This window comes from Phasianus colchicus, chromosome Z (genome assembly GCF_987193195.1).
Source record: "Phasianus colchicus chromosome Z, bPhaCol1.hap1.1, whole genome shotgun sequence".
NCBI lineage: Eukaryota > Metazoa > Chordata > Aves > Galliformes > Phasianidae > Phasianus > Phasianus colchicus.
Genome location: NC_143476.1, coordinates 43,941,897 through 43,956,926, shown reverse-complemented (window position 1 = coordinate 43,956,926; position 15,030 = coordinate 43,941,897). Strand labels below are relative to the sequence as shown.

Below are 15,030 nucleotides of genomic sequence, written 5' to 3'. Positions count from 1 at the left end.
CAAAAACTCTGGCAATTGATGCGCTTGGCTTTGATCTGGCCTCATAGGACTCAAGTTCATCTCTTCTGAATCGGGACCGTTATTCAGTGTTTTAAACTTTCTCCTATCTGTTTCTGTAATAGTGTAACAGAGAAAGGTTGTAAAGCTTTCTGGAAACCTCTAGAGCTTGCACCTTTCCCTGTAAAAAATAAGCAGAAATCGATAAGATTTGAAGATGCTCCAAACACATCTGAAAAATGAATCCATACACAAAGAAGCTGAGGACTTCAAAAATAAATTCTAAGAAGTTTTTCTTATTAAGTCAAAAAAGTATAATTTTGAACTCAATTCATTAAGTAGTTTAATACCAAATAATAATGAGACTGATAAAATACAGGATAGTTTAGTGGGCGTGTTAATTGTTAGTAAAAGGATGTCAGTGTGCTTATGAGCTTACAGAGACGAAGCGAATACAATCCCATCTTATGCAACCACTTGAGATCAGCTTTGTGCACCTGCAGGATATTGAGTTTGATATAATCACTTCTACGCCTGTGTATCGCTTACATTTGCTTTTCATGTTTGCTTTATGGTCAGCCTGCTTAGGAGATATACTAAAAATAAATGTCAAAAATAAAGAAAGATGATATGATTGACTTAGCATTTGCTTATGAAATAAGTCATTCTCCCTAGCTTATCTATGAATTGTTTTGAGACTGTCCTAAATAAGAATTCAATAAATGTTTTGGTAGTACACTAGTTCTAGCAAGTAGAGATCTCAGCTCTACATCTATAATATGAGATGTAAACTAACCATTCTATGATATACATTGCCAAACTCCCCTCTTGTCCCCTCAAAAAGTACAGCTGACCCACAGTAATCTGTTATGTCAAAAGAAGCAGTACCATTTTATTTGTGTGACACACGTGCAGTGAAACCCTGAGAGGCTCACAGGCTCCTCCTGCACATCATTAGGAGGTGACATCAGAGAGCTCCGTTTCTGAAGAATTTCAGAAGGATAGGGTATTGTTTGGCCATAGCTGAGTGTCTGGGACTTCCTTCCAGAAATAACCATGATCACTTTCAGTTAAATGAAGATGAACTTGTTAGTGAATGCAAAGAATGAACAAATATCTTCATTAATAAGCTGGCAGCTATAACTTTTAATGTTTTCTTCACCATTTCAGTACTATGAATTTATGTTTTTGGGGCACTAAAACTTTATTGCCTTCAAAATTAACACCATCATCTGATACATGCAAACAACCCAAATTGTTTGGCCGCTTCTAGGAGACAGCTATATACAGCAGAGAGCTGGTAAAGCCTCTGGGCACTTCGGTACTATAGAAAATTTACTCCTGAACTGTTAGCTCTATGCTTGCATATCAGTGTTGTTTTTCAGCATTCACTGTGTAGGAATTCTTCCCTCAGGAATCCACACAGGTATTGACAAAACCATTGAAATGGCCACAGTACAAGGAAAAAGAAAAGATCAGAAGAAAACATGGCAGAAAGTTATTTCAGCTTTGTTTCTTTTGTATGCAAAAGCACATACGTGTGGGAGCTTGTATGCCACGGACATACACCTCCAGTTTCCTCAAGTATGCTTAAAAAATCATTCTGTATTTTCACAAAATGATATAATTTACTTGTATGTTTCATCTGCATAGAAATGACTTTGACCTGCTAGGAGATTTGATTTATATTCACAAATTACAAAAGCAAGAAGTAGCTGACAAATTCTGTACTGTTCATTGCCTTAGTGTATGGACAATCTATAAATCCTAACTCATGTTGATGACAGTTTTGTCAGGCAAAGCTGATGTTCAACACTTCTCAAACTACAAAGTATATTCAACATTGTCCTCCTTTCAAATTGAGCTGTTACCCGTTCCTACAGAATTTAGAGTTGCTTTTACATCAAAGTTTCTTTATAAGTTTGCTAGAACAAAATAAGCCCAGTTGTAACCCCTTAGTAATTATTATTTAGTTCCAACTGAGTTGCTCAGGTACCAGCAAGCACCAGTAGCTACAACAGCAGTTTATAACAGGAGAGGTCCTGGTTCTGTTTTTTCACTCCATCAAAATTCTTTGATCTGTCCTTGAGGGAGGACTTCATTTGTAAGTCACCCACACACTGCATTCTTCCTGTAATATTCTGCCACCCTTTGGCTTTGCTGCCAACCAAGGTTGCGAGACCCTGCTCTGAGAGAGCACAGCTGCATAACCTTGACTGCAAGAGAAATCCTTGGGAAAGCAACAGAGATGCAAGAAGGAAACCATTACAGACAGAGGTAACACAGGTGAGACTCCTCTCCAGGACCTGGAGATGACCATCAACAAAATAAACTATGTAAATATAACAAAATACTTTTGGCACATGTCATCTTAAGAAAAGGGAGTCCTTTTCTACGTAAAGCCTACAGAGACCATCTGGAGACAGATTGAGATGTTAGACTGAGATATTTCAAACTGTTAGAGGGCTGAAGTTTTCCCAGCTGACTGAAGATCTCTGGGTGCAAGGATGATCTCATCTTGAACATCTTTTATGCTCTTTGTATCAGTTGTTGTTCTCTTGGAAATAAATATGAGGTATTACTTGCAGTGCAATCAACGAGATTACCACCACTCCAAAAATTCCATCGCAGGTTTCAGTGTACTTTTTGGTTTATTCACCAGAGTTCCTGCTTTGAATGCAATCATACCTTTAAGATACCAAAGCCTCATTCCTCAGGATTTTTCACAACAGAAGCTCAATAAAGTAAAGGCAAACTTTTTGTTGCTGTTGGCATGATTCATGTGATACAGCGACTGGAAGAACAATCACAAAGCCTAGAGGATTCTCGAGATAGTATGTAAAGCAATATATATCAAATAATTAGAAGGTTTGAGAAAGACTTTTATATGTTCCAGCACTCAGAAACAATACCATTCTGTTGTGCTTGGCTGTTTGATACATGATTTACCCACCCTCTAAATCCTTCCCAGTCCTTGTATCCCCCATGTGGATGTTCTCTGATAAATTCTTTTGTGTTCCTTCCAACTCAGGATATTCTATGGTTCCCTTTACTAAAGTGACTTCATTAAAGTGTTTGTTTCCTGCACTGTTTTTCTCAAATACAGCTTATCTCTTGGAATTACTCACTTTTTGTTATTTGTACTGTGGAACAAATAAAATATTTTGCTATGTGATGGTTCAAGATTATCTACTGTTCAGCCCAATAATAACCACGTTCTATTGCCCTCTGCTTCCAAAATGCTTGTTTTCCTCTCGAATAACTGAGGGAACTCAAGAGTCTTACACATATATATTAGATGTATATCAGATTCATACCTAGGAAAGTGATTTGAAATCTAGGATATCCAACCTTTTTAACTTTTTCCAGAAATTACTAAAATTACATTCTTCTCCAGTAGGAAAACACGCATTAAATTATTTTAGTGCTTTCAAGTCCTAAAAAAGAAAATGCTTCAAAAGCTGTAAATGTCTTCAAGTTCTCCTACCTTGCAAAAAAACACTTTTAAGAATTGCACTAAAAAACATAGAATTGCAGGGTTTGGAAGAGACTTCTGGGGATCATCTAGCCCAACCTCTCTGCTAAAGCAGGTACTGGAGACTAGACTGTACAGGATAGCATGTGCCAAGCCACCTGTTGTGATATGAGCACTGAGCTAGACTGCCAACAATCTGTATTGTATCCAGATGGAGGTTGCTGGAAGCCCAGGCTGGTGCCTGAATACATGCAGCAATGGACTGTGAGGTCACCGGCCAAGCAGTTGTGATCCTCACTAAGAATTCAGATGGTAGCAGAGTACAACACAGACTCATGCCTGGACTCAAGTTGGGCATATCTGCGAGACTTGGAGCACAAAATGAGGCTTTGGTTGTGCTGTGGGGTTGACAGCAGCCCATCCTACAGCACTGTCAGTTTCATCAGCCCTGCACAGTTCTGGCAGCTCAGGCCCTGAAAGGTGTGTTTGCAGTAGCAAGCTTTTAGTGAGCAGTGTGGGGACAGCTCTGGAGCAGCTGGAGATGAGCATGGGCTGGGAGAGTTTGCTGTGAAAGACAGCCTTGCTCTCCTTTGCAGTTTGTGACAGCTTCTGTCTGCTGCAGCACCAGCGAAGGAAACAGCCTCACTCACCACACAGCCCAGAATCCAGAATGGATCTGCCCCCTCTGTGGGGACATCTGGGATGCTGTGACTCATCTCCACCAGCTTTGCTACAGCTGTGCCCTCTTATGGGTGAAGAAGCTGAGTTCTGCCAAATACAGACACAAGATCAGGACCTTCTGATGGTTGGTGAGGTCAGACAATTATTACCTTGCGTGTCCTATCCCTTCTTTGCAACACAGTGTTTATAGTCTGCAGAATGTGCATGGGCAGGCAAAACCTGTTGCTCCTGGCTCTAGAGCACAGCTTCCCAACTGGGGTCTGCACTGCCTGGATGCAGTACTCAGGATGAGTCTTCATTAGGGCAGAGCAGAGAGGGACAATCCCCTCCCTCTCTCTGCTGGCCACCCAGGATACTTCTGGGCTGCAAGAGTGCACTGCTGGCTCATGTCAAGCTTTTCATTCATCAGAACATTAAACAAATTGCTCTAAAATATCTTTGTTAATTTCTTAGAAAAATATTTTGCTCTATTCCACAATCCTCTGAAAGAGATGCATATATTTTCAAGGCTTCTCTTTTGAACAAACATGAATCATCAGATTCATCACACTAATATATAAACTAGTTTTATTAATCCCACATTTACAAATGTACATGTTAACCCACAGCAAAAGTAAGAAAAACGCTGAACTTTTAAAATAAATATATTCCTAAATTATCTGTATCTGATTAACAGTTAAAAGATTATTAATACCTCAGGTAAGTGTTATACTTGCTTCCAAGCCAGTGTTCATTCTTCTGCAATCGTTCCTCTTTGAGGTGCCTCACTGAAAGCCAAGTCTGAACAAAAAACACAGATTTATACAAGACTGATACAACAATCTCTAACAAAGATGACATCATACAGATACAGGAGCAGGGTGCTCATGAATACAGCCAGGACAGCAGTGCAGGGAATCATGAATAAATATGTCGCATTCCACACAAAATGCATTCTTGCACGTTTTGCATACATAAACCTGGAAAACGTAGAAAAACAAGTTAAATTAGAAGAAAATTCCCCACCAACACATTACAGTAGAGCAACAGTCATCATCAAGATAGTAAAAACAAATGGATATTGCTTGCAATATATATCCAAAAGAAACACTAATTCCGTTGGATTTCAAAGAGCAATTATGTCAAAAGAGTTGAGTTTGAGTCACTGCTTCCACATCCTGACGAGTGGAACCTTATCCATGTAAGTTTAGGAAATCCTTGCCCACACTTGCATAGCCTCTGAAGTCTCAAAGGCACAGCTATGACACAGAACTCTATTTAGCAGAGAATAACACTGCAAGTATTATTTTTTGGCCTCTAGAAGAGTACTTTTTATGACTGATTCTTTGACTGCTTATACGTGTGGCACCTCTCCATGCACATTCCAAAGTACTTACATTTTGATCTTTGATTTCTGCTTGGCAGCCTTGACAATACCTAAAAACAAAATTGTTTATAAATTGAAAATTACAAGATAATATATAATGGTGTTTAAAAACATATCCCACATATCAATCACTTATAGGACAATTTCAGGTATTTAACTGAATGGGCAGATAACTGCTAATGTAACTACAAACACTTTTTCCCAGAAGTGATCGAAAATCTCCAAATATTTAACAGCCTCTCTAGCAGTATGGAAGCCACTGACAGGAAGGTGAAAAAAAAAAAACAAAAACAACTGTATTATCAAAAGTAGAGTTATTATCACAAGTATCACTTCATACCGTTCTCCCTGATATTCTTCCAGCGGAATTTCCTGAAAGGCATCCAAAGGAAACAAGTGGTGGTAAGACCGAGCCAGATGAGGTGCAGACACTAGTGTAAGACCTGCAAATAAAAGATACCAATATTACTATAAGAGACAGGTAATAAACATATAACTCCTTTATTTTGCCCAGAATTCTAATTAGAAGAATTAACTCAACTTCAGAAGTACTGAAGAATGTAGCCTTCAGTAGAGTCTTCAGTAGAGGTTACTGTTGCAAATCCTGCTTCTCCTCCTCCGTGACCAGTAACGAGAGTTTCCTCTTTCCCCTCCTTCCTCTCATTATGCTTTTATTCCACCTCAACTCTTTGTTTAGTTTCCCTGAAAGCAACTTCTATCAGTAAAGGGTCTGTAAACCAGGAGTTACAGACACTGCAAACAAATCCTGCAGTGTGTAAATATCACTGTCAATATCCTTAATACAACAAACCCATCCTTCCCACAGATGTGAATGGCAGCTTGTCAGTTACTTGTTCTATTCTGGTGAACAACCACACATGTACTACTCACTGATGTCAGGTAGTAGAATGTCTACAACTTGTTATGTTTTGATATATCACATATTCTTGTTAGCAAGTATTTCTAGTGTTCCTGCCTTTCTTTTCCATCATGACCTTGATTCCAGGAATCAAGAATAGCAACAACATTTTTTAATATAATTACTGCAAACATACATTCTGTGAAACTTTACAAGATACATACATGCTGCATCTAGGCTCAGTGATGTCAGTAACAGTTCTGCACGCACAAGGACTTCAGCAACAGGCACATGAACAACAGATTATTCGCAGTAAACAGTATGGTACAGGTTTACAGCGGCAGTTCTGAAAGTCCCTTGCATGAAGCTGAAATTCCAGAAATTAAGTAGAGCTGGCCTTTAATTTCTGAGCACAACTGTATTTCAACACTCCTTAATGTTCTTATCATTAGCACATAATGCATGTGCTCACCTGCTTTTGTTACTCACCACAGATCTTGCATTCCACAGGAAGTTCACAGTATTTGGCTCTGCACTGAGGACAGAAATACCCATCCAATGTAAGACATGGCTCACTGTTGTTTTCCAGTTGTCTAGAACAGAGGAAGTCAATTAAATGCTTAAGAGAGAACACCATATAAACGAACAAACAAACACAAACAGTTCTCTTAACAAACAGTTAATTTTCAGTAGCTTCTACACACCAAAATGTATGGAAGTATTCAGTAACCACATATTCCCACAGATGTAAAGCAAAGACCAAATACTCCCATATAAAGGAGTCAATAAACTTTGGAAAAAAAATTATTAAGGATGCCTGTACTAATACTTCTGCTTCCCCACAACATTCTGTACTGACTAAGATGCATGTCAGTACTTATTCTTTCAAAGAGCAGATTGTTTGTCCTAAAAACTCAGGCTCTTCTACCATCCTTAAAACTACAATTCCTTTCATTACAGGGACCAGCACATTAAACAAACAAGGTTTCAGTTCTAAACATCTTTTTAAAGCCAAGTTAGTGAGCAAATTAAAAAAAACTTTACTACAGAGAATGCTCTTTATCATCAATTTTTTTCTGTAAGGATAGAAGTATTTTAATAAAGAAATGTCTTTAAAATTGGCAGTATTAATAAACATATCTAAAAGCCATTTTCTACCTTCAAAAAAAGAAACTAATGTGAATTTTATAATTCGTATTTTAAAGAGGTAACCATGGCCATAGAGTAGATATGCAAACAGAAGTAAGATTTTCACTGAGAAGTCTCAACACAGTGCTTGCTAGTCCTTTTTCATGTTATTTTGCAATATTTTCACTGAATCTGATACATATTACTGCATAACCTTCAGTTCTGGTCAGCTCACTGAATTCTCATCAACTCTACTTACGCCATGCTGAAGGATGGCTTTGCATCTTGGTCAGAAAGGGAAGCAATGGTGTGCTGAGGAAAACCTGAAGAGAAAAACATTTTCTATTATCGATTTTAAACAAGAGTAATCTTTCAGTTTCAACGGTAATAGAGAAGTTCAAATATCATGCAAAATATCTCTTTTGTTTGCTACTACAAGAATTAAAACACTTTTAACAAGCAACAAATTTTCCTTAAAGTCTCTATCTACATCCACCAACAAATCCCTCACTGTATTTCCCATAACTGATATTCTTTTTTTCCCATGAACTTCCTATTAACTGAAAGTTACTGGAGCTAGTTTTTGAATAAAAAGCTTAAGAAGAAAATGATGTGCAATGGTAAGAAATTAGAAGGAGCACAACATAAATGTACACTTGAACAACAATTCCTATTACAGGGAAAATAATACACAGACATTAAGTGTAAAATCTCCTTTCAAGCACAGTCTCATCTACCACTATGCTACAGCACTTTATGAAGGCTAAAAGGCATTTGTCTTTCTATGCCAGATGTTTTTACAGCTCTTCTCAAGTATCCAGTTTATTTCTTAATACACACACAGACATACACACACACACACAAATATATACATTCCCTCTGTGAAAATGGATGAATGAAAGAGAGAAGTCAATGCTCTAATCAGTTGCATTAGTGGTACTATTCCAGTTTAACTCTAGGCTTAAATTTATTGAGAAATACATCAGGAGAAGAAAAGGTACCTAATCCACCTGCTTAAAGGTGCACCATTGTACTGTGCTTTCTAACAAACACGTGCAAAACAGCCTTAAAGCCAATTTGTCTTATAATATTTGTCTTCTGTGGGAGTAAATACGGAGGGAGAAACAATGCAGTTTTTCATCATTCATTTTTCTAAATATTACATTTACAACAACTGCTACACAGGCACTGTTATTCATCTTCCTGCTAAAGATGCAATTGAGCAATTTGTCTCCTTTGTTACAAGCACTTTTTTAAGAAGCTTGCTACTTTGTAGGAACAACATTCAATAACTAGAAGAATGCTTAACAAAACAAAAGCTAACTCACTAAAAAAATCATATACCTTTATTATGCTTCTAACCACTTGCTTTGTTTTCACATAAAAGACACAAAGACTGAAAAAGACAGAAGATTTGCAGATTTTGCACCAAAACCATACCCTACCCATTCGAATAAGGGAGCACTCCGAACTTGAACTGGCAGGTGGAGGACTAACATGATGCATCAGCAGTTCCTTATAATGACTTTCATCTAAAATAACGTGGTATGTTCCTGCCATGACAAAGAAATGCCTTACTCTCATATTATGCATTATGAACAAGAAGACAAGGGAAACGTTCTCCAATTAACAGAAAATAACAACATTTGTGTATTAAAAAAGAAACAAAAACAAAAAAAACAACTTTTGGCAAAAAATATATATATTTTTTAATCCAAAAAGAAAACATCCCTGTGAATACTACTGAAAACAAGATTTATCATTAACACAATAGAATATTCACTTGTAAGTGAAGGCCCTCAGCTGCATCACCAATTACATGGTAAGAATTACCACTGATGTAATAAATGATACTAAGAAATCATATCATGTTCCACATCGTGCAGTTTTCTTACTAGAATCCTGTTTTAAAACTATTTCACTGAACAGTCTGTATGTCACAGAATTGAGAAACATTTTACCTCCTGCTAGAACTACAGACTATTCTTTATCACCAAGACACGTTAAAGAAAATAACAAACTAGTTATTTAATTTTGATTTAAGATATATTTGATCAGTGCCATTACAGTCCTTCATATACATACCTCCAGTTTCTCGGGTCAGTACTGTACAGACTCGAACTTCAGCACTTAGACCAATGACAGACACTCTGATCTTAACTGCTTTCAAACACTTCATATGGAGAAAGAAAAAATGATCAGATTTGTACACTGAGCAATAAAGAAGGATTGAAGTTGTCAAGTTGTCTAACAGGTTGGAGGCTAAAACTACTAGTTGAACTTTGATTCTGTACCTTGATTAGCTCATAGATGTTGGCGGGATCGCATGTTGTAAGACTACTGAAGACTATTAAAACCTCTCTGCTTGTATGTCCTGGCATATGCCTAAAGAAAGCACACAGTTTATTTCATTACATTAAGCAACACATATGATAATGTTCCTGAGGATTTTAATGTACTAATATCAGAAAATGACCTGATAGGAAGTTGATTGTAAAATCCTGAGAAACTTTGATAAGTTCATTCTGAGTTTCAGATTTCTTCTTCTAAAATCCGATTTTTCCCAGTATCTAACACTTAGTACACAACTGTGCAATTGTGATCTGATTGTGATGATGTTCATGTTATTTCCATATCTTACCCACACACTCCCAAGTAAAATTCACCATCAAACCAGCAACACTGCAGTTAGTCTTCCTAACTTTTTAAAATAGAAGTCTCTTGCAGATGCAAATCTACTGCTTTTAACTCCACCCTCTTCTCTTACTTCTTAATTGAGAACTCTCCTGGAAGCACTTTTTGAAATACGTTTTGTGACATTGATATGACATGTGACATTGACTATGAGCTAGAAATGCTGCCAGAACAAAACTAGCTGCTAAACCATTTTCACCAAATGCTTTCTTAAATTAAATGACACACACTGCAAAAAATAAAATCTTTAAGTCTATCCTACCTCAAAATCTTACCTTCCTGAAGTCTGTCAAAACTTCAATCAGGTTACTGTGATTCAATACAGTTTCTTTCCTGTTCTCTTAAAATTATTAATCCTCGGCTCTCTCTTTAACTTAGTTCTCTATTAAAAACACACAGCAGGGTCTATAATCATATTTATACACTAGGTAAAATCATCCACTTTTTTTTTTTTTTTTTTTAAGATGCTGTTGCTTGCTGTAAGAAGCTCGTCTCTAAATGGAAACGTCTTATGTTAGAAAACTGAATATAATACCTGTCTAGAAGATACCTCCTTAACAGTTTGCATTGTATGAGGAATCAAAGCCATCTTCTGAAGACTCATAGCAGCACCATGAAAGACACTACTTGTTAAAAACTAAATACTGACTCCATCCCTTCAAAAATTCACAATCAGCATTATCCTGATGATGGAAAACAAAGAAAACACAAAACCCCGTTTACATACTAACTTTAAAGTCTGCATGGCCAAATTTAGAGAATTATACAGAGATGGCTCTCCCTGGCAGTTCATATCCACTGCTTTCTTCAGAGCAGCTATGTGCTTTTTTGGGTTACCTGCAAATGAATAAAACAGTTCAGCTGAAATAACTAGTTTAAAAAATATAATATTTAAGCTATACATTTTATGAAGTGCACTTACACAGCAAGAATTTTCAAACCATGACTTCTAAGTATGTTTTCCCTTAGAAGTGATCTCAATCTAGAAAGTAATCTTTTACAAAAAGCTAGACATTGCAGATATTCCATCTCTAGAAACTTCAAGAAGCCAAAAAGGCAGAAAACTATCATTGTTTCACATGAACTAAGCAGTCAGAGTGAATTATCTCACAAATTCCAGGAGAAACAGAATTCAATTTCCTGATATCCTCAAAATACTACTTAAGCACCAAGGAACTCTAATTCCTTCAGCTTTTCAGGTGGATAAAGAGACAGCATTTATATCCACATCTCTGAAGACACATTTCTTGCTGGTGACAGAAAGCAAGAACCCAAGAAATCTTGCTTCACAACAACTCGCCAAACATCAGCAGACACAAAGCTGACATCTAGATTGAGAAATTAACTGCACTGGCAAAAGATCTGCAGTTTTAAAAAAAGATACTGCCTCCCTACCTGAAAGCTCTGTCATCTTCTCAGCTCTTTTACTCTTGGTTACAATTAAGCCCATCTGGAGAGGGAAACAAAACAGCAAAACTTAATGATTGTAAAAATATGTTGATTTGGGTCTGCTGACATCTCTGCTATGTTTTCTTTACACCTGTAATCACAAAAATTTGTCTTTTGGTTTTATGCTACATCAGGAATAACAAACAACAACTATTGGAGTGAATCTGACTTTAGTCAAGTGATTCCTCATCATTCTGATATCAGCTACCTACAACAAGCGCAGAAAACAGGTAAGTAATTAAAAATGTTTACCACTGTCTCTTACAGTAGTGAAGAAATACAAGTACTGGACAGAGCCAGAGGAAAACACTGATGATGGGAAGTCCCACTTAGATGGTCTCCTACTGCAACTGAAACACTGAACCTAATGCACCCCATCATTATTTTACTAGTTCTCATTACATTGTGCTTCTTGTTAACTACTGGTTTAAACACGAAGGTTTGAAGGATGCCAGGTTACATTCATCTGGCATCCTTCAAACTTTGGCACCCTGACAACTTTCAACTGCCAAGCTGCACTGCACAAAGGGCTCCCTCATGCACACGAGACAAGCTAAATTTTCAGTTAATTAAACAGAGCACATGAAAGCAAAGAAATACACACGCACAGGCACTTTATTCATAGGCACAGAAAGGTGACCACACTGCCACGCTGTGGAAAGATGGAGTGATTTCAGTCACAGGACTGTTGTGGTGGTGCAGCCTCCAGATGGCTCTGCTATCTCAGAGTACTGGACTTCTGCCTCTGCCCAAGCACAGTGAGTTAGGAACTTCCTGACCACACCTGGAATTCCCGCTGCCTGGCTTATGACCTCATCTAAGAGCTACCGGAATCTTCAGTCTGGAATTCCATCATGGTTGAAAAATTCCAGAATGACCTCACCTGAGCTGTAGCCAGAATGGAACATTACTGACAGAAGTAAATTATCTTGAGGCCCTACAATAATGATCCTAAGCAAAAAGCCCCTTGAGGTCTGCAGGGCTGCAGCAGGCTGCGACCTTCGACAATAAAGTGCTGATTAAGTGCTATTAACAATCACACAATCTTGTGATTTACTATAGAAGTATTTAATAAATCTTCAATTGCTGCTAAATCAAACATGCATAAAAATCTGCTCATGGCATTGTCTCTTGCATGGTTTCACTCACCTGACTAATAGGATTTTGGTCAAAGTACTCTTCAACAAAATATTCCAGTAACTATAAAGAAAAAATGAGACTGTTAAAAACTAAATACAGTTTTGCTCCACATCTAATAATCTGCTGCTATACTATTTGCAAAACAGTTGGATCAATCAAAAAATAAGGGAGGGGGGAAATAAGCCTGTCCCTGCCATTTGCTGCCCTTTGCCCAAGCCCTTCCATCCTTTTCCTTCCAGTGTTACCTGTGCAAACCAATACCAGATACTAGCAATTTTTTTATTTTATTCACTTCATAAGCTGAAGCTCTGTATTACATTAATTCAAAGACATACCAAAAAGCATTAATCTGTACAAAATCTTCAGAACTCAGGATTTTAATGCTTTGTATTATATGATCTTTCACTAATAACACTGTGTGTACAGTTCAAGTCTGAAGTCTATCATCTCAAGCAGCAATACAAACTCCTGTCTAGCATCTATTCAAACCACAGTTCCAAGAACAAAAGGCTGTTAAATGTGTAATGTTCAATGTTTGTTCTTCAATCCAATATTACAGCCCCCATTTCACCTTGGTTTCCACACTGTTGAAGACTTCCACTGTCTTTGCTGTATAGAAGTACTCCTGCAACATATTCTAAAGTTACATAGCTTTTACAATTCAAAAAAGGGAAACTAAACTACCCCAGGAAAATCACTGATCAGCAACAGAAACAAGGGAAAAAAAAACAGTAAGTATGAGAGGAGAGACGAGGCTGTGTAAAAAATCTGGTTGCAGGAGACTGTCATTCTTTTAAATGCAAAATGGAAGTAATTTAAAGAAAAGGAGCGGATTAATAAAGAGGTAAGTTTTGAGTACAGAAATACCTTCAAAGTGCAAGTAAGTCTGTTCGGTTTTAAATCTTGGTCCTCCATAGTTCTTGATCCATCAACAACCACATAAAGGTGACGCATCTGCATTATCACCAGAAAATGTTAATTCTGCTACAGGTTTATGCTTTAACACAAGGGCCAAGTTTTTGCATTTTTGCATTTCTCCTCTGAAATGGAACAAAAGGCCATCTATCTTGAAAAACATTCACTGCTCTTTTCCTCTGAAGGCCAGCTACAAAAAGCTTGCACCCATTCAATGTCTTTATTAGAAGACCTTGTTGTTGCATAAAGCAACGTTGTAATCTGCAATTCAAGAAAGCTATTCATTCCTCAAATGGAAAAAATTCCATAGTTAAGCACGCACTGGCTGGCTGCATCTTTGAGGTGCACTCTGCACACACACCAAACCGGTGCTCCACAGCTCACCCTGCTGCCTTCAGAAAAGAGAGAAAGAAGGTGCAAGCTCTGCTCTTAAGCATGTCTAGTCAACACAAGCTGCTTCAGGTTGGCCATGCCACCTCTGCTGAATTTGCTGTGTGCTCAGGACGCCATAGGATGCTGACGTACCATTCCCAGCCGGACTTGTCCATGGTGCTCGTAGATTCTGACAAAATACACAGAAAGTTTCAAGTAAGATGCAGGTGAAGGAATGGGGGCTGAAACAAAGTCTGGAACTAACACAATATTGCAACAGAAAGTACCCATAAGCCACAGATGTGTATTTCCACTGAGAAGAGGCAAAAGGTGTGATTGCAATCAACCCTTCATCACGGTCAGACTGCATGCCTCTTAAACAAACAGAAGAAAACCCAATGAACTGAACACAGTACTTGCCATGAGGTTCATCACTTTACTGTTTCACACAACACTGGTTGTTTTAATGTAATCTGAAGCAAGGCAAGCCCATGCTTTTAATCTAGCTGTTCTCCAGGCAATGTGACACAGAACACGCTCTGCCCTCTGCAAAAACTCTCGGCAGGTTTCTGGAGCAGACCCACGCCGCCCAGCTCGGATCACCGAGCACAACGGCGACAGGACCACCGTACCTCTTCCTCTTCGCCTTGAAGAGGATGTCCTCGATGGTTGCTTTCAGCGATCCGGATTCATCTTCCTTCAGTACTTCCCTACGGAAAAGGGCGATTCCTGCTGAGCACTTGAAGGCTCTCCTCGTCCTGCGCCCACAGCGAAGCGAGGAATGGAAACGAAAACCTACCACGTCCTCTCGTAGCCTCCTTCCCAGCGCTTAGTCCTCTCGGGCTCGTCGTCCATGGCCGCGACGCCGCTCTGCCACATCTGGACCAAAGCTCCGCTGCCGGCGGGCGGGCACAGCTGCAGCGCGGCGGGCACACGCACACCCACTTCCTCTCA

At 38.4% G+C, this 15,030-nt stretch overlaps 1 protein-coding gene across 2 annotated transcripts; it reads right to left on the bottom strand.

Annotated features, from left to right (window-relative positions):
• Positions 1-2,335: 2,335 nt before the first annotated feature.
• On the bottom strand, positions 2,336-15,008 carry LOC116236222 (general transcription factor IIH subunit 2). 2 transcript variants are annotated; one of them, XM_090131629.1, is made up of 15 exons: positions 14,876-15,008; positions 14,709-14,786; positions 14,230-14,266; positions 13,657-13,743; positions 12,799-12,849; positions 11,596-11,650; positions 10,932-11,037; positions 9,801-9,891; positions 9,592-9,679; positions 8,952-9,059; positions 7,766-7,829; positions 6,868-6,971; positions 5,860-5,962; positions 5,530-5,569; positions 2,336-5,112 (listed from the first exon to the last, which is right to left on the bottom strand). In XM_090131629.1, exons 1-15 carry the CDS (start codon positions 14,953-14,955, stop codon positions 4,993-4,995), a joined length of 1,212 nt encoding a protein of 403 aa, XP_089987755.1. In that variant the 5' UTR covers positions 14,956-15,008; the 3' UTR covers positions 2,336-4,992. The 2 variants fall into 2 exon arrangements, with proteins under 2 accessions (XP_089987755.1, XP_089987756.1); XM_090131630.1 differs by lacking the exons at positions 2,336-5,112; positions 5,530-5,569; positions 5,860-5,962 and adding an exon at positions 5,980-6,221.
• Between the last annotated feature and the right edge of the window lie 22 nt (positions 15,009-15,030).